This window comes from Lissotriton helveticus, chromosome 2_1, assembly GCF_964261635.1.
Source record: "Lissotriton helveticus chromosome 2_1, aLisHel1.1, whole genome shotgun sequence".
Taxonomy (NCBI): domain Eukaryota; kingdom Metazoa; phylum Chordata; class Amphibia; order Caudata; family Salamandridae; genus Lissotriton; species Lissotriton helveticus.
Window position 1 is genome coordinate 1,684,797,650 of NC_136059.1, and position 26,768 is coordinate 1,684,824,417.

Here is a 26,768-nt window from a genome sequence, read left to right on the forward strand (position 1 = left end):
CTGAAGCTCCACTCTGAAGCTCCACTCTGCACTCTGAAGCTCCACTCTGAAGCTCCACTCTGAAGCTCCACTCTGAAGCTCCACTCTGAAGCTCCACTCTGAAGCTCCACTCTGAAGCTCCACTCTGAAGCTCCACTCTGAAGCTCCACTCTGAAGCTCCACTCTGAAGCTCCACTCTGAAGCTCCACTCTGAAGCTCCACTCTGAAGCTCCACTCTGAAGCTCCACTCTGAAGCTCCACTCTGAAGCTCCACTCTGAAGCGCCACTCTGAAGCGCCACTCTGAAGCGCCACTCTGAAGCGCCACTCTGAAGCTCCACTCTGAAGCTCCACTCTGAAGGCACTCTGCAGCTCCACTCTGAATCTGCAGCTCCACTCTGAATCTGCAGCTCCACTCTGAATCTGCAGCTCCACTCTGAATCTGCAGCTCCACTCTGAATCTGCAGCTCCACTCTGAATCTGCAGCTCCACTCTGAATCTGCAGCTCCACTCTGACACTCTGAAGCTCCACTCTGAAGCTCCACTCTGCACTCTGAAGCTCCACTCTGCACTCTGAAGCTCCACTCTGCACTCTGAAGCTCCACTCTGCACTCTGAAGCTCCACTCTGCACTCTGAAGCTCCACTCTGCACTCTGAAGCTCCACTCTGCACTCTGAAGCTCCACTCTGAAGCTCCACTCTGCACTCTGAAGCTCCACTCTGAAGCTCCACTCTGCACTCTGAAGCTCCACTCTGAAGCTCCACTCTGCACTCTGAAGCTCCACTCTGAAGCTCCACTCTGCACTCTGAAGCTCCACTCTGAAGCTCCACTCTGAAGCTCCACTCTGAAGCTCCACTCTGCACTCTGAAGCTCCACTCTGCAGCTCCACTGAAGCTCCACTCTGCAGCTCCACTCTGAAGCTCCACTCTGAAGCTCCACTCTGCACTCTGAAGCTCCACTCTGAAGCTCCACTCTGAAGCTCCACTCTGAAGCTCCACTCTGAAGCTCCACTCTGCACTCTGAAGCTCCACTCTGAAGCTCCACTCTGCACTCTGAAGCTCCACTCTGAAGCTCCACTCTGCACTCTGAAGCTCCACTCTGAAGCTCCACTCTGCACTCTGAAGCTCCACTCTGAAGCTCCACTCTGCACTCTGAAGCTCCACTCTGCACTCTGAAGCTCCACTCTGAAGCTCCACTCTGCACTCTGAAGCTCCACTCTGAAGCTCCACTCTGCACTCTGAAGCTCCACTCTGAAGCTCCACTCTGCACTCTGAAGCTCCACTCTGAAGCTCCACTCTGCACTCTGAAGCTCCACTCTGCACTCTGAAGCGCCACTCTGAAGCTCCACTCTGAAGCGCCACTCTGAAGCTCCACTCTGAAGCGCCACTCTGAAGCTCCACTCTGAAGCTCCACTCTGCAGCTCCACTCTGAATCTGCAGCTCCACTCTGAATCTGCAGCTCCACTCTGAATCTGCAGCTCCACTCTGAAGCTCCACTCTGAAGCTCCACTCTGAAGCTCCACTCTGAAGCTCCACTCTGAAGCTCCACTCTGAAGCTCCACTCTGAAGCTCCACTCTGAAGCTCCACTCTGAAGCTCCACTCTGAAGCTCCACTCTGAAGCTCCACTCTGAAGCTCCACTCTGAAACTCCACTCTGCACTCTGAAGCTCCACTCTGAAGCTCCACTCTGCACTCTGAAGCTCCACTCTGAAGCTCCACTCTGAAGCTCCACTCTGAAGCTCCACTCTGAAGCTCCACTCTGAAGCTCCACTCTGAAGCTCCACTCTGCACTCTGAAGCTCCACTCTGAAACTCCACTCTGAAGCTCCACTCTGAAGCTCCACTCTGAAGCTCCACTCTGAAGCTCCACTCTGAAGCTCCACTCTGAAGCTCCACTCTGCACTCTGAAGCTCCACTCTGAAGCTCCACTCTGCACTCTGAAGCTCCACTCTGAAGCTCCACTCTGAAGCTCCACTCTGAAGCTCCACTCTGAAGCTCCACTCTGAAGCTCCACTCTGAAGCTCCACTCTGAAGCTCCACTCTGAAGCTCCACTCTGAAGCTCCACTCTGAAGCTCCACTCTGAAGCTCCACTCTGAAGCTCCACTCTGAAGCTCCACTCTGCACTCTGAAGCTCCACTCTGCACTCTGAAGCTCCACTCTGAAGCTCCACTCTGCACTCTGAAGCTCCACTCTGAAGCTCCACTCTGCACTCTGAAGCTCCACTCTGAAGCTCCACTCTGCACTCTGAAGCTCCACTCTGAAGCTCCACTCTGCACTCTGAAGCTCCACTCTGAAGCTCCACTCTGAAGCTCCACTCTGAAGCTCCACTCTGAAGCTCCACTCTGAAGCTCCACTCTGAAGCTCCACTCTGAAGCTCCACTCTGAAGCTCCACTCTGAAGCTCCACTCTGAAGCTCCACTCTGAAGCTCCACTCTGAAGCTCCACTCTGAAGCTCCACTCTGCACTCTGAAGCTCCACTCTGCACTCTGAAGCTCCACTCTGCACTCTGAAGCTCCACTCTGCACTCTGAAGCTCCACTCTGCACTCTGAAGCTCCACTCTGCACTCTGAAGCTCCACTCGGAAGCTCCACTCTGAAGCTCCACTCTGCACTCTGAAGCTCCACTCTGCACTCTGAAGCTCCACTCTGAAGCTCCACTCTGCACTCTGAAGCTCCACTCTGCACTCTGAAGCTCCACTCTGAAGCTCCACTCTGCACTCTGAAGCTCCACTCTGAAGCTCCACTCTAGCTGAACATAACAGTCTGCAGTTTCACACGTTACATTTGTGTTAGCTGCATTACGTCATAATTTATTGTCAAAGGCTGGTTCAAATATGTTCTTTCAATGTTTCAAGCTGTTTTCAAGCGTTCACGCTTTAGTCAGCCCACTACCGAGCAGACTGACCCGGACCCAGCCCAGTCCATCCAGGGCTTTCAGTGGCATTCATCACAGTGTCTCACCGGAAGGCGGGCATCAGAGAGAAGCGGGAGGGGGCGGGAAAGGGGGAGGAGAGAGCTGACGACGGCCGGCCGGAGCAGAAGACGGGCACCAAAACAAGCGGGAGGGGGAGCAAGGGAGGTGCCGGCAATGCCGGACCAGACTCGGGGGCGTTCCCGGCGTCGCGTGACGTCGGCAAAAGGGAAAGAATGTCAGGAACGCCCCCGTGTCTGGTCCGGCATTGACGGACAGGCCCCTCGTCCAATGGCACGGCTCCGTTTACGGAGCCAGCCAATCAATGACGAGGGCCGACCCAAAGCACCCTACAGTTCTCAACAGGATTTCGCCTGCGCGAAAAGCTGCGCAGAGCGCAGCTTTCGCTAGGCAAAACCTAAAAAGCAAATGAGATGAACAACAAAGCCAGCCAGTGGTAAGCAATAGGTACAGCCAAAGCTAACTGCAAGTATGGTATTGTCCACAATAGGTCGATGCTTATAGATCAAACCTAATGAGACTGACCTGGGATCAAAAATGAGGTTACTCATGGTTGCCCAACACTTCAAGAGGAGTTCCAACTGCTGTGGTGTGACACACAGCTTCACGCCTCATCACACAGCAACATGGTGAATAGGCTCAAACGCACAGGGAGAGGGAAACCTTGGGGCAAAGTGGTTGCTAGCCCAGGTGTGAATGCTCTACACCTCTGGGATCCAATTAAAAGCTCCAAAGACAAGGAAGGTGGCGCCAGGTGGGTTCCATAGTGATGTGAGGGAGGGTCGCAGTGGCTGTTTAGACAGGGATCCAAAGGCCCCATCGCCATAGTCCCACCCCCTCACCAAAGCCCCACCCCCTTCTCTCTGCAAATGGACACCTATACGATATTCCTTTATGGGCAGGTCTGCCACAATAGTTTCTTTTTTACATCCACATACTTAACTTTCCTGCACAAATACTTGATGGTTAAAAAGGAAAGCTTCTTAGCAAGGGTTGTTCAAACTCACTTTTGGTTTACATATTCCTTCAGGGCCAGCTTTAGCCAGCGTCGGATTAGCAACGCGGGCATTCGGACAATGCCCGAGGGGCCAGTGTCCGAGTGCTGCTGTGGGCGTCTTTTTTTTAGCAGTCTGGGGTGGCCATTTGGGCACAGTCTCCATTGTTCGAATACAGCCAGCGGCCCAGTAGGTGTCAGAGTGGCCTTTCTAGACGCAGATGGGCGCTCATTACCTCCGTTTAGCAACAGGCAAGAGGTGTCACTCCCTTTGTCTCGCTGGCCGGCCCATTAATGTGTGCACATACTTAGTGGGGGTAGGGGGCCTGAGTAGAAGTGGCCTAACTTGTTTCACCACTGTAAACTAACGCGTGCATTTTTTTTTATATGATTACGCCATAGCAGTGATTTGAGGAGTGATTATGCAAATGTGGGCCGATTTTTTTGGGGGGGGCGTGCCCGGGCCGATTTTCAATCCCAATCCAACCCTGGCTTTAGCTTTGGTGGTGTCTGGTGCGACAATCATTTATGGTGTCCCTACACCCATGACAGCCTCCTCTGATTCTCTCACTACCACCAGACAACTGTGCCCCTCATTTCTCCAATCATAAGTTATTACTAAACACAGCGCCCCCATCTGAGGTCAGCGCCCCCCTCCACAGGTCAGCGCCCAGTGCGGCCGCACCAGTCGCACTGCCCTAAAGCCAGCCCTGGATGCCTACTCTCTTTAGTTTTTATTTTGTTGCAGTTTGTTATGTAATGAAAGCCGTGGGCAGAGGTCACACTGGAACGCAAAACTCGAAAACCAAGAGAACACCTTAAGGACAGGCAATTGTGAAAAGTGACACCTGCTACAGTGCACAACTTTCAATTGCATAATTACATTTCATTTCTCTCGGTCAGTCTGTGGCGCAATCCGAATAAGGACACAAACATGTCACCTACACTCAAACATGTCCAGGCATGCGATCAATTATAGACAACCTGTGAAATGTGCAAGCTGCATTTGGTGTGTGCAGGGAGGCATGTTGAATTTTCAGGTTGTCTTTGCTGCAGTTTTTAATCACTTGAGAGGAAAATTAACAAGTAAACTCGCAACTATGTGAAATTATTTAAGAGTTTAATATTCATATCAAGTAACTAACGTGTTGATTTTCGCCACGTCCGGCAAAACTATAGGTCCATCTCTGAACACAACCCCAGATGGTTTATCAAATATTTAAAACATTTTGTCTCAATTCTTACTACGCAGCAAGCAGGCAGAGAAGTAGTTTGGTGGTGCAACTTCCTCAACCCCTTTACAACGGGTTTGTTACATCGCAGTGTCTTTATCACATAAGTTTTTACCACGTATAAGCCTTTACCACGCAGGACTTTACCACGTATTTAAGTATGGGGGTTTGGTGAGGTCTCCCCCCCAAAAAAGTTAAAAATGAAAACATACACAAATAAAAAGGTGCTTTACTAATAATGCTTGGTAACGGCATCCGAGATAAAAGCATATGCGTGCTAAAAAAAAGATGCGAGGTAAAAATGCATTGTAAAGGCATGCAATGTTTTTACCGGTCATACAACCACTACCACATACAAAGAGTGGGAATTCAGAACAAAGTTGCTACACATTTATACTTTAAAGATCACAAAAGAATTGAGACCGATGCTTCCTCTCAAAGGGCCATTGCTTCACGATTCAATTTTAACCAGATTTTTTATAGAGGCTGTTCCGATCTCAACCTTCATTTTAAAAATAACTCGCTGTCTGAGCTCTTTTATAACCATAAGTACCCTTCCTGGTTGAAAACTCAGCCTCAAGTTTTCCCTCAGCAACACCCTGTTTCCACCTCTTCTCTGTAATCACTGGTTGGAAGAGTATGCCGTCAGCCTCTCTGCATGTAAATAAATGCAGCATACTGCCGGATGGGACGTGATGCAAGGTTTGGAAAGTGCAGAGAAAAGCTGTGAAGGCAATTCCAAGACCCACAGGCGGGTGTGTGTACATAAGGCCACCTAGGGTCTTTTTTCTGTTCATGACATTGAAAAAGAGGGAGGGGAACGAATGTGGCTTGGAAAGCGCTTCAGGCTCCATTTTCAACCATAAAGTATTTTGCTTACATATGTAAATGTAAATGTCATGGTACTTATAGAGCGCACTGTCACCAGACGGTCACCTTGCGGTGTCGCCTATTCGGCTTCCTGGCGCTGATACTCATACCGCTGTGGAACCCCTCCTGGCTTTCCCTGTGAAGTGTCCTGGGCACCCCCAGGGTGAAGCCAGGCCTCCTTAGTGCTGGCGGGGCCGGTGTGGAGGCTAAGCAAGCTATTGCCCAGAGTTGCAGCGTGGAGCCCGTGATTAGAATAGGCACCGAGGCGAGATTTAACAGGTTTGAGGAAATTGAGCCCGAGACCCCGCCGAGGCGGGAAGCGAACCCTGGTCCCTGGCCAGAACTCTGCATCAGGGTCTGCCGCTCTAACCATTGAGCCACACTCCTCCACATACCAGTACTATCAATGGAATGTCAGACACCAAGCGCCTGCAATTCTTCAGCTGAAAGGGAGTGAAGCAGTGCTTCCCACAAGTACACGGGTACGCTTGGATAGGGAGAACTGCTTTTCTTGCCAGTAGTTTTTCAGAATATGGGGGTATTACAGTCGATAACCCTGTGTCTGTTGTAAGCAGTCTTGTACAAAGAGTGACGTTTCAAGGAAAGTCAACCTAAGCATTTAACAACAGGTTTATGGTACTCAAATCTTTAGGGCTGGTGTTATACAAGACCTATAGAGTTTACTAAAAAATTATATGTATTGCATACTTACTTCTAGGGGCTTTCAGGCATCCCTCTTAATCTATTGGAGTGGAGAAGTGTGGCTCACTGGTTAGAGGAGGCAGACCTGGACGCTGAGATCAGACCCGGGACCAGGGTTCAATTCCCGACGCGGCAGGGTCTTGAGCCCAAAATGTCCACGGACTCGGTAATTCTCGCTTCGGTGCCTACTCGAATCACAGGTTCACACTCTGCAACTCTGGGCAATAGCTTGCTTAATCTCCACTACGGCCCCCCGCGGCGGGATGCCTGGCTTTCACCTTGGGGATACCCAGTAGGGGCTATCTCACAGGGAAAAACCAGGACGGGTTCCCAATGCAAAGAGCTTTGAGACCTGGCGGTGATATTGCGCTATATAAAAACCTATCCATCCATCCATCCATTGGTCAGCTATTGTGTCATTCACATTGTTCTCCCCCCCCCCCCCCCAACATAGCATAGAGCAATCAATCAGGCCACTTCAGCAATTGGCTAACCTCACTGTGAGTAACAACATTCTTCCCTTTCACAAGGGATAAAGTACTTACTTCCCTTATGAGCCAGGGGGGCACTATGGCAATGAGTGGATTTAAGAACAAAAAAACATGCTTCCTTTTAGCCAAAGTATGTGTGTGTTTCTTTTTTGGATGATGTCCGAAGCAGCTCCCCCAACAACATCTATTAAAGATCATGACTTAATCAGTGACAAAGCCCAAAAGTTGGTGGCCAACACCACCTCTCTTGGCTTTGCTAGTTTTGTATTCAATAACATGCAGGATTGGGCGTGGAGGACCAATTGGAAAAGGGTTAGGTAAGACTTGGAAGAACTCTTAGTATCACATCAACATGGTTGATGTGCAATAGAACTAGAACCGATTTCTCCAATTTAAGGCCTCGTTTAGGAAGAAAGGGTTTCAATTAAAGTCAACTTGAATTGGAATTGGGTGCTTTTGTTCATCTCTTTGATGTGAAGATCAAGGTGGAGAAACTATTTAAGTAAAAAACCAAGGGATTTTGCTGGTGCTGCAGTTTTTGGACACGAGGCCAATGCCTGAGATGATTTATCGATTCTGTAGGCAACTCCTGCCATCTGAAGACAGCAGGAGCAACTCTATTCTGTGGCCTCAGCCTATGCTTCATTGTGGTCACCTAGCTTTGAATTTCCTTCACGGTGTTGGAACTATTATAGCAATTAGTCTTACTGTACTACTGGATGTTGCCGGCATATTGGTGAAAGAACAGTCCATCACCGTTAGGGTATTACACAGGAGCTTCACACACAAGGCTAAAAAGGAACAGGACGTATGAACCTACTTAACCCCTTCCACGCTGATGACGAGCTGGGCTCGTCATGGCGTAGCCTCCTCGCACGCTGATGACGAGCCCAGCTCGTCACATAATATGCGCTTTTAAAAATCTCCGCGTACGAGCGGAATTCCGCCCGCACTCATGCGGTTAAGATAGAAAGTCAGACAAGTAATCAGGGGCGGCCTTAGGCATGTGCAAGCTGTGCACCTGCACAGGGCCACCAAACCCCAGGGGCCACCACGCCAATATATATCCTTAATATAATAATCCTCTGAGGATGGATACATATTTGCGTGGCGGCCCCTGGCAGGGATTTGGCGGCCTCCGACTCTGTGCCACTTCCAAACACCCAGACCCCCTCCCATTTCACTGGCCTCCGTGCTCCACCCCGCCCGGACCCCATCTTCCGGGGCTCCCTACCTACGCTCCCTGCCCAGGGCCGCCATGAGCCTAGAGCCGCATTAAAGTTTGAAATGACTTCAGGGGAAGTAATTTCAAACTTTAATGCATTGTGACTGTGCAAATAGGACTACAAAAGGACAGTTATTTCAATACATCATGCGCTTAGGTTTTTTTGAAATATTTTGTACTCTACAGTTTAAAAAAACGTTGATAAGTCAAGTCGAGGAGTACCAGAAGGCAGAAATGTACTACACCAAAGAGATGCAGTGTGTTTTAAAATTTTGAGGTGGGAGATTTAAAAGTCCTTAGACACCAATTTGCCACCGCATTGCCAGCCTGAAGAACCCAAAGCAGTATTGGTTGGAAGGTTTGAAAACAAAAGGTGGAGTTAGGGCGTGGTTCGGTTCAGAGCTAGTGGCGGGTCACGTTTTGGGGTGGGGTTGACGGTTAGGCCAAGGTGCAACATCATAACTAAATACATATCTACTAGTTAATTCTAATGCTATGCTTTTCGAACTGCTTATTGGAATGTAAAGTACATGTATGCTGGGGCTGAGGTTTTATTTTCAGAGATTGGATGTTCAAGGCACTGCATTTCCTAACGTCTCTTTGAAAACTTCTGCTCTGCAGTCACTTAAAGCACGAGACCTCTTCCTGTCTCGCAAGGCATGAGGCTGTCCCTCTTCATAAGAGCCTTTGCTGACTTTAACTATTGCTTCTGTGCCTCTTCCTAACAGATAAAGTGTGCACTTTCAGACTGTGTTAGAAAAGCACAATGTAAAAAAAATGTACATCTGTCAGACACTTTCCTGACGCAATGGCTGAAGGGGGCTTATGCAGAGCCCCAGGGGATGAAAGGGCCCGACCCACTGCCCATCTCTATTGACAACGAGCAGCAATTAATAGCTTAGGCTGTCTGATGCCAGAACTAAAACTTTACGGTTATGACCAATTTTTAATGCGACAATTAATCAATGCATTTAGACTTTTCCAATTTTAGCTAAACGTACTGCTGATTATGGTGTCAGGGGGGGGGCATGTAAAAAAAAAAACTAAATAAAACTATTGTCCTGTTTACACGCTTGGAGGGAGGAATCCGTGAAGAGTTTTGGTGCAAAAAAATGCGTGTTTTAGAGCCATTTGTTCACGTGACATCAGAACATGACGAATTCGGCTTGCAGAGAACAGTTTACTAGAATGCCTTCGGTACGTTTGCAGAACAAAGCAGACACCAGCCGCTTCTGCAAGCCGTGCACGAGACACTACAGTCCCTCATGACATCAGCAACGGCCGAGGAGCTTCCGAGCAGTTACTCAATGGGAAATGAGTTCAGCCGGTCGCCAATCACTCAAGCAACCAACGGACGAGCGCGAGATACTCTTCTTTCGCATACACAGTACGGGTTAAGAGATTTATGCTGTATTGCACTCTGCAGTTCACAGCTTCCGGGCCACTGAACCGCAAAACGAACAGCCCCTTGAAGGAAGGACTTTGAAAATATAAACAAGCATCGGCAAAGCAAACAGACCTGGTGTTGGCTGCCAGTCTTTTGGCTTTGTCAAGGCTTGTTTTGATATTTTTTTTAACAATTGTCGTGGAACCTGACGGGCCCTTGTATATGTATATATATATATATATATATATATATATATATATATATATATATATATATATATATATATATATATATATACACACACATATACTAAAAGCAAACACTATTTTTCGTCTCAAAGAGAGAATATTGCCATTGTACTCCCTGGCACTGAAGGAAACTACTTTGAATGTGAACGTCCTCCTTGTAAAAGGGCCTCACGCGAAGTGATGTTAGCCAATGGCTGAGGCGGGGTCTCCTACTGCTCCATGCTATAGTGGGCGCATGACACAATAACGGGGAACAGATGAAGAGGGCTGGCTGAAAGCCGCTATAAGTATAATTTTAGTAAAATTAAAAGGTCATTGTTTACGCCAGACCTAAAAGGGAACTAAAATGCAGGTTAACTGAATCATATCCAAAAGCTAAATATGCATTAATACACGGATTAGAGCAATAAAATGCAGGGGAGGTTATAATAAAAATTAGAAACTGACAAAACGCCAAGTCCCTCGCAAAAACACAGGTACAAATTTTAGATCAGACAGAATACAAGGACAGCGAGTGACTTACACTTTTGCAAGCCAAAGCATGTAACACTCAAAGCCAAAGCATGTAACACTCAAAGCCTTCCATTGTAGAAGAGGGTCTTTCTGATACAGCCATTCTCCAGGATCTGACAGGTTGCTTCTAGCAGGTGGTAGGGTCATTTGAAGAAGCATGGACCACACTTACAACAGTAAAAGCAACAAGCAGCCATACGAAGCCATTCAGCAGCTCACCTCTCATGGGTGGACACTGGGGATTACTTTACTGTCATGGTAGCCATTGTGGCTTGTATTACTCGCACACACAATGAATGCACAGGACACTGCCGTCTTTCTATTCAGCAGACATGATTGACATGTTTTAATAGATTTTCCTGCCGTAGTCTTTCAGATAGGTAACTAACACAATCAATCCAGAGATCGCCCATGTACGGTTGCCGAGGCTAATAACCAGCCTTACCACGCTAAACCGTCTCTCCAAATTTGGAATTATTATTAGCACAGTCATAAGACCACCAGAAACATTTCAAACCTTGAAAAAGCTATACAAAGTTTCCAGACCGCAGAGCGAAACACTTATTCGCTGTTTTCTTGTTTACCATGCACATGTCATATTAGCTTTTGTCGCAATCTAAATGCTAACACTTCATGGCTTCAGCTTGCTGAATCTTAATGATATTATGCTACAAATTCACTCTATCTTATGCCTTACACGCATTGATTGCTCTGCACAACGTAATGTTCTTTATTTGCATACCTTTTATATTAAAAAACTTCTATGCTTGAACACACTGCTTCGTATCTTTCATTTCGCACTTTAATGGACTTGAATGCCTCAAAGTATTTTAAAACTAAAATGCAAAAAAGTCATACAATATTAGACATCATTTTCAGCAACCATCCACATACTAATGGACATTCTTCTGCAGTCAGCAGAATGATGCAATGAAAGTGTGTGTTTCCTACCTAGCTGCAGTTCAGTTAAACAGCACTACAAATAACAAGCGTTACCATTACACAATTCAATGGCATTCAGTTGATGTCTTCAGAAGGATGAAAGGCTGAACTGACCCAATATGGCTTTAACCTACAGTATGCACAGACTGCTAGAGCAACAATTCAACTAGAATAGCTCTAGTTAGCCCTAGCAAGCTGTAATTTATACATCTCTTAGAGTTGACCCCTCCCCCCCCTTTATGAATCGGGGAAAGAAGTTTATTATGCATTACTAAAGTAGACACCGTAGCTTGGGTAAACTCTACTGCGCTCCCCTAATGCCATTGAAGGATGCAACATTTATTCTTTTTGAAAAGTGACTGTGCGTTAATCAGAACTAGATGTGTACGAGATGTCTACGTGCAATTACAGACTGGTTTGACTGGATGTGTTCTGGTCACCTCAACACTGCTCTTTTCCACACAGATGTCTGCGTATGTTCAGTCTTTGCCATTTTATTTAGAGAAATGCAGGGGGCCTCAACATGTTTTCTTTGAAGCAGGGAAATAACGATTCTCCCCTGACTGGGGAATTCGGCCATACTCTGTACAGTGCAGCCCTTGCCAAAACGGTAATTATTCATACTGCCTACCGCTCGTGTCCTCGGATATAAATTCTGGAACAAAGGTTAGAATAAAGCAAGGAAAACATCACTTGAACTTAAAAACGAATTCCCAAGGATCAGTCACACTATGAACACCTTCTCATTGTAATTACTTGTGCTGCATCATCTCCTGAACATGGTTCCAAAGTAACTGAAACTTCCAGGAACGTAGTTTTTAGATCTAATAACTGGCATAACAGCTTGGTGGGTTAAGTACCTGCTCTAGACACAGCCTATTACCTTCCTAAGGTCCATAATACCTGGCTTTAAGTGGGATGGAAGAAGTGAGGGGTCTCTAAAAGGGGCAAACCCTACATAATTAAGGGCAGTGCTTAAAGATAAACTAAATTTCTGTGATTTCCATAGTGTGCCACCCGATCCGTATTTAAACATTTCTGAGGCCTGTGGAAGGGGCAGTGGTCTTCAGCGTCTCAGTCACTCCTGTTATGATCACTTTATTGGACATGTACTCCCTTTTTCTCCCTACATCTCGCCCACCAACATATCTTACAACTCTTTCCTCTTCAGCACCCTCTTTTCACTCTCTCCTTCCTGAATGTACTACTACCTCCAATCGTCTTCACTTCACTTCACTTCCCCAACCCAAACACACAATGCACCCATTCACCTGCAAGCACTGCATTTTCTTTTACGTCCGCATTGACAATATTTCAACAACTGTGGGTCTTCACCCACATTTCCACAGAATCACAATAACAGCTAGAATACTTGACGATAGCTACATGCGCTCTGCAGAGCGGCCAAGGATTGGATGGCCGTGAAATTGGAACACTTATGACCCACGGACAGGCACTGTGAGAAATGTGCACTGGCTTCATCCTCAACTCCAGAGCTAACAGTGTCAATGTTACAAACACCAGGAGGTGATTCAGTTTAAGTGTACACTATGCAAGAGTAAACTGCTGCGAGAAACAAATACAGAATCACAGCATCGTGGGAAAAGGTACTCTTTGGAAATACAAGATACAAAAACACGTGAAATATAAATAGGATATAAATCGTTGACATGGATTACCATATGTTTTACAAGTATTGTTCAGAAACAGATCACTGATTTCCCTGGAGGTAAGGACATGAAAATATAGCCTACAGCCACACGTTTCAATGTCCATTTTTAAATACTACGAGGTTTGAGACATGAAGGAACCCGGCCCACTTAAAGCCCACGGTGCCATATACCTGGACACTCATAATATGTCTTTATTTACACTTCAGTTCATAGGCCCTTCGTGACAAAAATTAAAACGCGGGATTTGGTGTTTAGTGTGAGGGGTGATTGGGGTTGCATGGCTAATAATATTATTTCAGTGTCAAGAGACAATTTAGTTTAAGGTGTGTACTACCTGCACACAACCATTATTATTAATTTGCCGTTTATGTTACACAATACATCAAACTGACCGGCGTAGCTACGCTGCGTTGGAACCAGTGTTGGCATCTCCATGTATCGCTGGCAGGGTGCCAGGGGAAAGCACATTAAGAGGTACCAACTTTCAGATTTTGACTGTCAATTGAATGAACCTTTGTCCTGAAGGTGGTTTTCACGACGACTCATAGTTGGAAAAGTATTTTAGTGCTCAGCTCTCGCCTTCTTTCAGCAGCAAAGAGAAAAGCGCAAAATACACCAAACGAAGCATACAGGGTGACCGTGATATTGTCCTGGGCCTTTTGGGACAACAGTCACTTTCTTCGTACAGTACATTGTATTGGAGTTGAAAGCCAACTGGAGATTATTTTAAAGGACAAAGCAAAGGCCAAACAAGTATACCGGTAAATCATAAAGAGAATGGTGGTTACCACTACCCGCTGTGCAGCCAAGAAGTATGAAATAAAACCCACTCAAACAGAAATCTGTTCAACCTCCTGGCTCACTCGGCTTATCATGTTCTCGAGGTCGATTAAACCAGCACAAACAAGTTAGGCAATAGCAACAGCTGCTATTTACAGCGCTTCGAATCGGAAAGTTGAAACACCAAGCACTATACAAACGCATGCCATTCACATGATCCATCCACCTGCGGCCTCGGAGGTTCAACATAAAGTAGTTGCTGCTGATAAGGAAGGCCTCACTTTAAAATACCCTATTGCGAAATTGAGCTAGCTTGCAAAGGCAGAAATAAAGAAAACAAGTGTTTAAAAGAGATGTCGCCCCTCAAGCTGTGCAGCCACGCGGATTTAGATGGGGACCCCGCAGAGGGGGTGACAGGGGACGCAGAGGGGGTGACAGGGGACGCAGGGGGGGTGACAGGGGACGCAGGGGGGGTGACAGGGGACGCAGGGGGGGTGACAGGGGACGCAGGGGGGGTGACAGGGGACGCAGGGGGGGTGACAGGGCACTGGGAGGGAGTGATAGGGGACTTGGAGGGAGTGACAGGGGGGACTGGGAGGGAGTGACTGGGAGGGGGTGACAGGGGACTGGGAGGGGGTGACAGGGGACTGGGAGGGGGTGACAGGGGACTGGGAGGGGGTGACAGGGGACTGGGAGGGGGTGACAGGGGACTGGGAGGGGGTGACAGGGGACTGGGAGGGGGTGACAGGGGACTGGGAGGGGGTGACAGGGGACTGGGAGGGGTGACAGGGGACTGGGAGGGGTGACAGGGGACTGGGAGGGGGTGCCAGGGGACTGGGAGGGGGTGACAGGGGACTGGGAGGGGGTGACAGGGGACTGGGAGGGGGTGACAGGGGACTGAGAGGGGGTGACAGGGGACTGAGAGGGGGTGACAGGGAACTGGGAGGGGGTGACAGGGAACTGGGAGGGGGTGACAGGGAACTGGGAGGGGGTGACAGGGAACTGGGAGGGGGTGACAGGGGACTGGTAGGGGGTGACAGGGGACTGGTAGGGGGTGACAGGGGACTGGTAGGGGGTGACAGGGGACTGGTAGGGGGTGACAGGGGACTGGTAGGGGGTGACAGGTAGGGGGTGACAGGGGACTGGTAGGGGGTGACAGGGGACTGGTAGGGGGTGACAGGGGACTGGTAGGGGGTGACAGGGGACTGGTAGGGGGTGACAGGGGACTGGTAGGAGGGGACTGGTAGGGGGTGACAGGGGACTGGTAGGGGGTGACAGGGGACTGGTAGGGGTGACAGGGGACTGGTAGGGGGTGACAGGGGACTGGTAGGGGGTGACAGGGCATAGTGCAGGGGGTGAGGAACAGCTAGAGCGTTGGAAGGAAATTCAGGAATGAGTGAAAGCAGCCGTGGGAGCGGGGGCTGGAAAACGTGATCCATCAACGGGTCTGGGGTTAGAAACAGTCAGCGAGGGCAGGAGTAAGATTCCCCGCACACTTCCACCTGCCCGCGGCATCCCTTACCTTGTCCCCGGCGCCCCCACTGTGCAGCAGCAGCTCGGGGCTGGTGGCGGGGCGCGGGCTGCCCTCGGGGGGCTCCTCGGCCGCCACACCCCAGGAGGAGGTGGAGGTGGTGGAGGAGGACGACGAAAGCGGGTGGTGGATGTCGTGCAGCCCCTTGGGTCCCGAGCTGGGGAGGGCCTTGGGGGTGCCGCCCGAGCCCGCCATGGCTGGGGCGGCGGGAGCCCCTGGCGGACGGTCCGGCCGCGGTCTCCCCGGGCAGCGACAGGGCTCCTCCGCCTGAGAGAGGGAGAGTCTGCGCGGAGACCGAGGCAGAGGCTGGGCCGCTCCAGCAGCGACTGACGGCGGCCGGGCTCCTCCTCCTGCACCGGCGCCGCGGCCTGCCCCTTCCTGCCCTCCCCCCGCCGGCAGGAAGCAGCCCTGCTGCGGGACACCGGGGACCCCTCCGACCCCGCTGCCTGTACCCCCAGAGTTCCACAGTTGGGTGTCAAACTTCTGGCCAAATCGTTTTTTTTTTTAAATTAAACCGAGAAACAACAATGCTTACCATTTCTCCCCGCTTCAATGGATGTTTTATATTTGTCCTCCAGAATATTCATTGTTTTTCTTTTTGTTTTATCTTAGAAAGTCTACCGCCAGGATGCAGGCAGCTCTCAGGTGACGCTTGCAGGGTTCAACTCAATTGCCTTCAGTTTTGAAAGAAGAAATGCTTGTTTACTGCTGCGACCCAACAGAATATTCATACAGTCCATCAGTAAAAAGGTAACGCCTTGTATTGCAACGTTTTATATTGCGATTACTACCCCCTTGTGATTTTGAGTTTTTCCGTTTGTATCTCTTCCTTGAGTGACTTTACAACTTGTACATTTGCAATTTTCATTTGTTTGTATCTTTTCCTTGAATGACCTTACAACTTGTACATTTGCATTTTTTTCTGTTTGTATCTTTTATGTAACTCATGCAATCCAAAATCCTTATGTAACGCAAATGGTTGTTTTGTCCATTGATCTGACACCTTTGGGTAATGTTCGCGCTATATAAAAATCGCATTAAATAAATATACCTATCGGCACGCTGAAACACTTTTCTACACAAGTAGCATGCTACACACCATGGAGAGTGTGTGGTTGACAGGAAGTTATTTTTGTTTTGATCCTATGTGGGAAGTGTTTCAATGTTTGTGTGTGATGGCCACTGAGGTGTTGTTGTCGTGTTATGGGACGCAGCCCGTAGCACTGTGTTGGATGAAGAAGTGTCTTCTTAGCTTGTTACTGCACTGAGTTGTCTAATCTAAGATTTTGTGTACAGTTTTGGTTCTGAGCTGGCATGGTTGGTGGAGAAGAGAAGTGAAACAAGCATTGACATAGCCAATAGGTCTCGCCTTTGGGGCCTTATAAGTGTTTAGACAGAACTATTGGCTTTGTTAACGTTTTTAATATGTGTTGTAGAGCATTGTGAATGTTGTGCAGCATGTTTAAAAGTTATAGGTTATAATAAAAAAAGTGTTAGAACCATTTTTGTCACCTTATATATACCTAGAAAACATTATATACAACTGAAGTACCCTAATAAAAACCAGAATTAACACCAAAAATGTGTTCTAGTTTTTTTGTTTATGCATTTTCCCTCCCTGTTCTAAAGCTTTTTTGTTATAGTTTTTATTGTTAGGTGGGGGCAGTTCATCATAGTAACATAACATAAAGTGTATTTGTAAAGCGCACTTTCACCCGCAAAGGGGCATATTGACACTGAATAACAGACGTCTATTAGTTACCCAAGAGCTGGAGCAAAGACTGGTGTGTGTAAAGAGTGGCTGGCATAGTGAGCGTGGAGAGGAGATGGCTCCATGGAGAATGATGGTGTGTATGGTCCAATAGCACTGTGTTCCTTTGAAGTTTAGAGATTTTGAGCTGGCTTAGCTCAGAGCAGCATTTCCAGGCATAGGTTTAGTTGTGTCAGTGTATGAGGGAAGTGAGAAGGTGTGTGGTTGCCTGAGTATGAGGCAGGAATGTAAATTTGAAGTATAGCCTCTTCTTTAAAACAATGTAATACAACTATTTAATATTTAAGTGACTGTACAGAACATCTTTGTGACTTCTCCCGGTCTCCAGGGTGAGAGATGAGGGCAATGGTCTTTATTCCAGACCTGTTGCCAAGGGCAGGCGTGGTTTCTGTTTATGGAGGGGGGTGGAGGCATGTGCGCATTCCTGCAGTGGCTAAATAGAGGAAGCGAATTGAAGTTAAACAATAAATCTTACCAGTCACAACAAAACGTGGGAATTCGTATCCATGAAACTCATCTGCAGAATGAGCAACTGAAATCTGTTCCGCTGCAAACAGGACCCCATGGCGACCGCTTCAGCCTGCTTGTGACCAAAGGGTGGGGCAATGAGGGCAAACAAGAGGAGGCAACACCCCATCCTGCCAGATGGTGCAAAGCCAGAAGAAAAAAAACAAGCATTTACAATGCAGTCCGTATTCCATTAACGAAAGTTAGAGGAACTGGCGTTGTAAATGGTATTTTTTTAGTTATGTTGTTTGCAAATAAAGATGTGAAGCGTGAAATAATGTAGGCGGTAGCCTGTGAGTAAGAATGCATCCAAGGGTGTATGAGGTGTTTTTATTTAGTTAAATGAGTAATACTGCCTTTGAAAGAAGGGCTACTTTGCTTAGCTGAACATGGTTTGCCTGAAGTGACATATTCTGTCGCAATTTAACATTTTTTTAGGAGCTGCGCACAGATAGCAGCAGCATAGCTACGTTACATCCGAGTGTCACTGTCAACAAAGGCTGTTTGTGAGGTGACTCGAACATCAGAGAGGTGCTTTGATGACCACGAAAGTGCTCGAGAACGGTATATGTGAATAGTGTGGGAAGTTTGGATGGCGGTGACTGCAGCTAGTAATGTCTGCGCTTATCTGTTTCCTGTGATACTCGAGGCGCTGCACATGCCTTTTACAGAGGGTTCGCGGCTGTAAGGATCACAGCGCAAGCCAGAAATGGGGACTAAAAAGAAGGGTTTAAAGGTTTCAACAGTGCCAGTCTTTTGGTGTATTCTGATGGTTCCAAGACGAGCTATCAAGTATGGTCAAGTGTCAGCTAATTAAAATAGCAAGCTTTGGCTGCGCGGCCCTGAAAGTGATGCGGCTGCGCGGCTGTGAAAGGGATCGTGCACTGTAAGGGTGCCCGCGAGCGATGCACTTAATGAGTCATGACGAGAGAGGAAAGCCAGATGGCGCCTGTGTACGTAACCACAAGCTTTAAGTCACAGGCAAAAGCGTGTGTTGAGCTTTTTGAAGCCCCCTTACTACAAGTCTCACCAGGGCAGCACATGCGCCGGATCAGGCGAGACCTAAAAATCTGTAGAGTTGGGCATTATTATTATCATCTCATATCGGAGTGTCTTTGTGATATGTAAAGAATTGGCCAGATTGTATAGATATTTGGGACCTGCAGGGAATGGATTAAATTAAAGTCCTCCAAAATTGTCCTGGAACGTGTGACAGATCTCTTCAGTTATTCTATTCCTGTTCATTCGGTGATGTTTGGTTTTATGATGTACAATGCTGGTGATGGACAACCCGCATAGCAGATATATATTATGTGAATTTAATAGGTATAATTTACAATTTGTTGCGGACTGCATCATAATATAGTTTTAGTATTGTTGTGGGACATAACTGTTATATATGGAAGTACGTAACTATATAATGTCACAGAGAACCATAGCCCTTTTTAGCTTACTTGTGCGGTGAAAGCAGTTTGCCGGTTGAGTTGTACGCTGAGGATTGTGCTTGAGGGTGTGACTTTTTTCTGGGCTCTGTTTCCTGGATACACATGGAACAGTTATCTAGAACATAACAAAGTGTTGAACTGTCTTCAGAGTGCTTTTAATGATGGCTGGTAGTGAGTTCCAGAGCATGGCAGCCTGTTCTGAGAAAGCAGTGCTTCCTACATTCTTATGGTAAGTAGGTATGATGGTAAGAGGTGCAAGCCTGGAGCAGAATTGCAAAGTCAGAGAATTGGCATTACTGTTTTAACAGATTGAGATGAAGGAATATGATTTGAGGGAAACAATACATTATTCGTGATTGATGATATTATAGCCTAGGTGTCCAGAGGAATGAACGTTGGGTTTTTGAGACAACCATTTTATCTTAATGATTCCACTTTAATCATAACTCGAGAACTAACATCTTTGCATGATAGAATATAAATGCACAATACCACCAAAACATCATTAAGGAATTTTCATGTTTTTAAAGGAGTAGTGTATCCAAGGTGTCCAAACCAGCCTCATCCATAAACTCGCTGAAACTGTAGGAGAGCCCAGCCCTCCCAACCTCCCCCATGGTAGGATGGTAGCCAAATCATTTACCGCTCCCATAAGCTGGCCGTCATGCAGAAAAACTCTGAAAGATGCACATTTAGAGTTCAGGTTTAAGAAATCCAATGATCACAGCAATACAAAAACCGCAGCATGCAGTGCAAGTAGAGTTCTAATAACCATGAGCATCGCACTAACATTACACTATTGGAAAATGTAAGTTTAATGGATTTACACATAGGATATAACATACAATTTCCCTTCAAATTATATAAAAGTATAACAAAATAAAATACACAGCAGTGCAGCATTGAACGTATAAAAATTAAGCACACAAATTCTCTTAGTCTTACAGAAGGGATTTGATCTTCAGCTTTCCCTTCAACTCTTGAGGCAATGAACTCCTCTGGTGATTTCAACATAGTTTCAGATGTAGGTACACCTGGTAAATCATTTCATGCCACAGAAGGCTCAGGTAGACTCTCAAATCCTATAGTGATACAATTCTCTCAGTGCATCCTGAATATTCTCCTTGGGGTTCATCGCATACATTCTCATCCACAAGGTCATTCATATTCCTGAACTTCAACACTCTTTTCGACAACAGCCCATAGATTCTTCTTTCTAACTTCCAAAGGTTTGACTTATTTTGCGCACCATTTTTAAAATGAAACCCGGCATCTTAATTCTGACCCAAACTCCACTGCAAGATTGGGCAAAGATGCTGAATTCTTCTTATCATACCACTTCGTTGTTACTGTGGGTTGCCATTGAGCAACGGTTTCTCCTGATTTCAGAAGACACAGCTAGAATTATATATTGTTCATGCAAATCCCTAAGGGTCATTCATCACTTGATTCTAAAACATCCTGATGATGGTCTTTTTACCATTTTTGTACCCTTTGAAATATCGATTCAATATAACATTTATTCTTTTGAACTATATACACCTGTGTTAGAATTCTTGCTTCAGATTCATGTAAATTGAAATAAGTGAATTTGGTTTTAAAACTTGAGCTACTGGATAGAGCTTGCCAACATTGAATGCCGAATGAATACTTACTAATGCATGGTTTAGTAAATCCCTTGTAGGCACAATTACTTGCTAACTGTTAGAACATTGCCATTTTCCTGCCCAAACCTTTCTAAGACCTTCTAAGAATTTCGTGCTGCCTGGTCCTTTTAATATCTCCCCCATTAAGAATGCATACTGGGCTAGCCAATGAACAATATGGTACTAAGTGTGGGTAACATGAGTCATCCTGCCAGGAGGGTTGGAGCAGAGATCTTCTATGCCCCACTTACATTTCAAAAGCCTTGCCCTCCAGCACACACACATCTACCTGACACTAGTCTTTTATCACCCAAGACATTTTGGAGCCTTGGCAGGGGAAGGGAATAACTTTCCAGAACCAGATGTGGGGGTAGCCTAGAATAGTTCCCTATTTCATAGGATGGCACCAGGTATAAATATTGGACCTCATGAGCTACTCTTTAGTACACTCCTAGACCTGCGGACATTACAGAAGAAGGACAGCGTTGTCACCCAGAGAACTGCCCTGCTGCTTGAGGTCTGCCTTGGTCCTTGGAGGACTTCCCTGCTCTCTGAGAAGGAAAATCGGGCCTGTTCCCTACATCCCAGGCTAACTGAGAGACTCTAAGGGTCAGTTGGCTGTCTTCCTGTTATGAGCTAAAGGGAAACAAAAAGAGCAAAAGTCCTCCCTGTAACTGGCCAGTTGACCTGCTACAACTGGACCTGCTAGCCTCTGCTGGAGTGTGTTCCTGATCCCCAAGAGGTGCCTCCCCCAGGTCCTGGACCCTTGGCTGGCATCACAAAGTTACATGACATTAATCTTTTTTCACCCAAGACTTATTGGAGCCTTGACAGGAGAAGAGAAGAACTTTCCAGAACCAGATGTGGGGGTAGCGTAAAACATTTTCGCACTTCAAAGGATGGCACAAAGTGTAAATATTGGACCTCCTGAGCCGCTCTTCAGTACACTCCTGGACCTGAGGACATTACAGAAGGGCCGCTTTGTTCCCAGAGGACTGTCCTGCTGCTTGAGGTTTGCCTTGTTCTCCAGAGGACTGCCCAGCTCTCTGAGAAGAAATATTGGACCTGTCCCTTCATCCTAAGCTACCTGAGTGACTCCAAAGGCCAATAGGCTGTCCTCCTGTATTGAGCTATAGGGACACAAGCTCCAGAGGACCTCTACCAACTGGCCAACTGACCTACTGCAACGTGACCTGCTGGCACCTGCTAGAGTACATTCCTGATCCCCAAGAGGTGCCTCCCCAGGTCCTGGACCAATTGCTGGCATCAGAGTCAGGGGCGGTGGGTGACATTTCAAAGTGGTGAGGCGCAAAGTGATTTGCATACAGCACCGTAGCGAGCGCAGCGAGCGAGCCCGAACCCCAAAAGGGGGGTTTGGGTGGGTTACCCCCCAAGAAAATTTTGAAAAAAAAGAAGAAAAATCATGCATTTTCAAGCAAATTTGAGAAAGCAGGAAGGTTAATAAAGCAATTGTGAAAGTGCAGTTATTACATTAATAGATGGCATAACATAGGTAGCTGCTTCTTCAGTATAACCACAGAATGACCATGCAAGGTTCTACAGCATATTCTAAAGCAAAACAAAACAAAACGCCCACTCTGCGACGTTTCCCACTTTCACTGAGCTATGATGGACTCTCTGCCCTCCTGCACTCTATGGCACCCATGCCCTGTGCACCGTCTACCACTGCGTCACCACTGAGCCCTGGCTGTTCCTGACACTGGGTGGCTCTCTCGCTGGACACAAGATGTCCTGGTGTGACACAACCGTGCTCCTCTCTCAAACTCCAGCAGAACTGCTGGTTCAAACCACTAGGGCCGGCGTGAGGCACCTCCTAACCTCACGCACAGCACCAAACTCACGCCTCTCAGGCACCCCCCATGCACCACAAACTGAGTAGCTGCTTGCGCGAGAACTTGAGGGTGAGGAAAGCACTATACACCCCCCGCCTTCACAGGCCAGTCGGTCTCACAATTGCTTTGCTGTTTTTTCTTTTTATTTACTACTTAAGTTGGATTAGTAAATAAAAAAAGTGTAGCACAAAAGCATTTTTTAAGCAGTAATAACACAGAGGACTCACATGGGGAGAAGCAACGGCAAGGGTGCAGTTGGAGAATGAAGCATAACAGGTGTGAAGCCGCATGGAGCCTAGGGCGGGGCAGAAGCAACATGGAGACAGTTGTATGGGCAAGAAAGTGGAGTGGGGAGGATTTACATGTGGGCGAATGAAATACTAAGGGGGCAGGAGAAAATCACACGAGCGAGAGTTCACACCCCAATGGACGCACCGCGCCTGTGCCTTTCACGAAGTACCGGTACACGCTGGCAGAGAGGTGCCTGACACCGTGGGGTGTGTGCGCATGCGCGCGTGGGTTTTATACAGAGACACAGGTGGGTGTAAGGTACCGGAGCATGCTGGCAGAGAGGTGCCTGACACACCGGAGAGCACACGGTGGGGTGTGTGCGCATGCGCGCGTGGGTGTTGAACAGAGACACAGGTGGATGCAAGGTAGCGGAACATGCTGACAGAGAGGTGCCTGACACACGGTGGGGTGTGTGCGCATGTGGGTGTTGAACAGAGACACAGGTTCTGTTGGATACTGGATAAAGATAATGGGTAAATTAAAAGAGACCCTGGACTTCCTGAGACTGGAGTGGCTTGGACTACAGCCTCCATGTTAGAAGAAGAAGTTAGGCAGCAGGCTGCTTGACCTGGCCCTGGTGGTGGCCAAGAGATGTACAGTGTAGACCTGACGAGCCCATGAGGATGCAGGGAACATGTGATGGAATAGAACATTGCAATAGGAAATAATGTCATCTTTCATAAATGGTGATAAACCACCATGAGCTAGCGCTGGAGATGAAGCTGAGCGTTTATAGTTCCACTCGAACACTCCCACCTCCCGCCAAATAAAATGGAGCTCCATTGATACATCAACGAGATCTCCTTATCCAGAATGAACACTGCCTGCTTCCCCTGCTCCAGTTGGCCCTTCCAAAGAGCTTCTGTGTGGCTACCTGTAGAGCCGACAAAAGCCCTCCATAGCTGCATGCCTGTACACTTGTGTTCAACCACTCCCCTGCTTGTGGTTGTAAGGTCGTAACGCAAGTCAATCTATTTCTACTGTCTAAAGAATGTGTAATACGTGTAGACTTGTTGAGTTGATTGTAGTTACCTGTAGCCTATGAAACTACTTGTTGGATTGCAATATATTTAGTCAATCAGCACTACTATATAGATCTCATTGTTTACGTGAAACTCAATAGAATAAATTGGCAAAAAATCACGCCACTATGATACAACAGGCAACTTGATCCTCACCGACTGAAACAGCACATTTCCCACACTCACCATAACCACAATAACAGCAGAACACAGTAGGCAACACCCCTGAATCATGGCAGTACCAAACCCTTTGATTTGACCAAACGATCAGTACTAACTTCCTAGGCACATCCTTGACACCTAACAACACCCAAAACAACAGCAGCACACATTAAACCACCCACCAGCACCATCACACACTACACACCGCCAAAGCCATCTAGGTAGCAAAGTCATGTTGCCACAACAGCACATACCACCACAACCAGCTGGCAAAGGACGCCTGGTGACCTTGATGAAAAGCATAAACAGCAAAGTCCCCTGACACAAACAGTCAGCTATGAAACATGATTGTTTATTCATACTAAAAAGGAATCACCTCTAACCACATAATTGAACAGATCCATCATTAGTACTGCTCCCACTCATACAGTGCAGGATTGGACATTGGCATGGAAAGTTTTACAGGTCGTGAGTGCCTCGGGGTGACCTCCACAGTTTTTGTTGCAGACCACGGTCCGAATCGGTTTTGTGGAAATGTGTGCAGTAGAGCAAGTGAGAGTGTACCTGTGTGAGGTGAATGTATCAGGTTAAAGGTGTTGTCGGTTTCTGTTTGTAAGACTGGAGGATCGGACCACATTGCTTATGCACCGGATAAAATGACACCTGGGGGCAATAGCTCTGGTCAGCATAAAACCGGAGAGTTGTCGTAAACAACAACCGCAGACAAATGAGAGTAGCCGAGGTTTGCTATAGAAATTCATTTAACATATAACCCTCCACCGTCGTCTAACATAACACATACTGCATAATATGTAAGATGAATAGCTCAAAATAACTTGATATAACAAAGCGCTGAACACCACCAAAATAAATATGAAGTAACATTCTTTATAAAAATGTCATGCAGCATTGACTAAAACACACAAAATAAATACAAATTAAATGCAACATATTGAGCGGGGTTTTCTCAAAATAAAATATACAATGTGAACTGATTTGCAAAAAAAGATGATTTGCCTGTGCCTTGTGTAGAATTTCTATGTTATTCTTTTGTTTCAATAACCACGTCCCATTTGTCTGTCTTTGCATGTGTCTGCCTGTAGGCATTTGCGTGTTCTTTGTGGGGCTTAGTTGGGCAATAATAATTCATTCCAGCAAAAGCTGCTTCTTTTGATTGGCAGGAAATCAGATTTTCCAGTTTAACCCCTGAACATCAATTCTGTTGCAGTGACGTTTGATATTTTATATTGGTTTGTACGGAAAGCCAGAAGAGACACCGCAGGCCCGAAGGGAAGAAAACCACTATGCTTTCATAGTATATTATTTAGAAGTCTTTATATTTCACAGAGCAGGGCTCAGGGATCATGTAGCGCCTAGAAACTGTAGGGTTAGTTCAAAGAAAGTGCCCTCAAATTCTATTTGACCACATTTCTAGAACCTGTTCAAATATATATTGCCGATCTGTTGGATGGTATTAAAACTCACTGCAGACTTTGTAAATCTCTCCTAAAGAAGCAAGATGACATATAATGTCATGTCATCAAGGATTAGGACAGGAATCATCCCAATATCTGTGGCAAGAAATGAGTAACTAACAATGCCATGCAGTCCTACAAACTTTGCCCACTTACACTAAAACACATTGACTGAGGTTGCACGTGCTACTAATGAGGATTGTCTATTCCATACAATAACTGCTGAAAAATGTCTTTTAAAAAGCATTTGCAAAGCCAATAGATCTCTCCTATGGGACCTATTGGCTTCACCAATGGATTTTAGCAATACTGTACAGAAGGAGTCCTCAGACTGTGGGGGCCTTAACGGAGCCCTGGGGGGCTCCAAGCTCTGGTTAAAAGAAGCATCATGCTGATAGAAGTTCTTTGCTTTTAGCTGAAATGGAAGTGTTAATCATCGGCCAGAGTCTAGGAAGGTAACAGACAATTGGCAACTTACCTGTTTATATACCATGCGTCTCTCTCTGGACTCGGAGCACACGAAAGAGACGCCGACCGCGACAGAGGCAGAGCTCTTCCTTCACAGGATGTCCCACCCCCACCACGCGCAGCATCCAATGATGGATGCTGCCGGTGGACCAGCCAATCCTGGTGCTGCATGCAGCGCCAGGATTGGCTAGGGGGGCACATTTGCTGCTCGCCCTGTCGCCCTTTGGAAACCCGGGCTGTGGCAGCAAACAAGTACCCCTGGGTCCCGCTGGTTAACTTACAGTGCGCATGCTTGAGAAAGTTGCCAACTTTCCCAAGCATGCGCAATGTAAGTTCCCCAGCGGGACTGTCACTGCGCACTACGGTCTGCTGCAGCCTGAGTGTGGACTGTCACTCAAGCTGCAGCAGGCCACCCCCCCTGCGCAATTCCCGCCGGCGGCTGTATTTAAAAGTCAGATACTAGGATTGCGGCCGGCGGCCGCGATGCGGGTCCATGGTTGCTGGTGGGGCTACGCCCCTACGCCCCAATGGACGCACCGCGGCTGTGAGTGCACTCCTCTACAAGAAAAGGAGAAATCCTGAATGTTTGGCCTCCTTGCTGCCTCCTGCCCCCCGAACTGAACTCTTTGCGCC

At 47.1% G+C, this 26,768-nt stretch overlaps 1 protein-coding gene across 1 annotated transcript in view; it reads right to left on the bottom strand.

Moving 5' to 3' along the window:
* SNX30 (sorting nexin family member 30) overlaps window positions 1-15,872 on the bottom strand; it is a 244,521-nt gene extending 228,649 nt beyond the window's left edge. The window contains exon 1 of the mRNA XM_078676636.1: window positions 15,487-15,872. Coding sequence (XP_078532762.1) covers window positions 15,487-15,690 — 204 coding nt within the window. The 5' untranslated portion in view covers window positions 15,691-15,872. The remainder of the gene's footprint in view (window positions 1-15,486) is intronic.
* Between the last annotated feature and the right edge of the window lie 10,896 nt (window positions 15,873-26,768).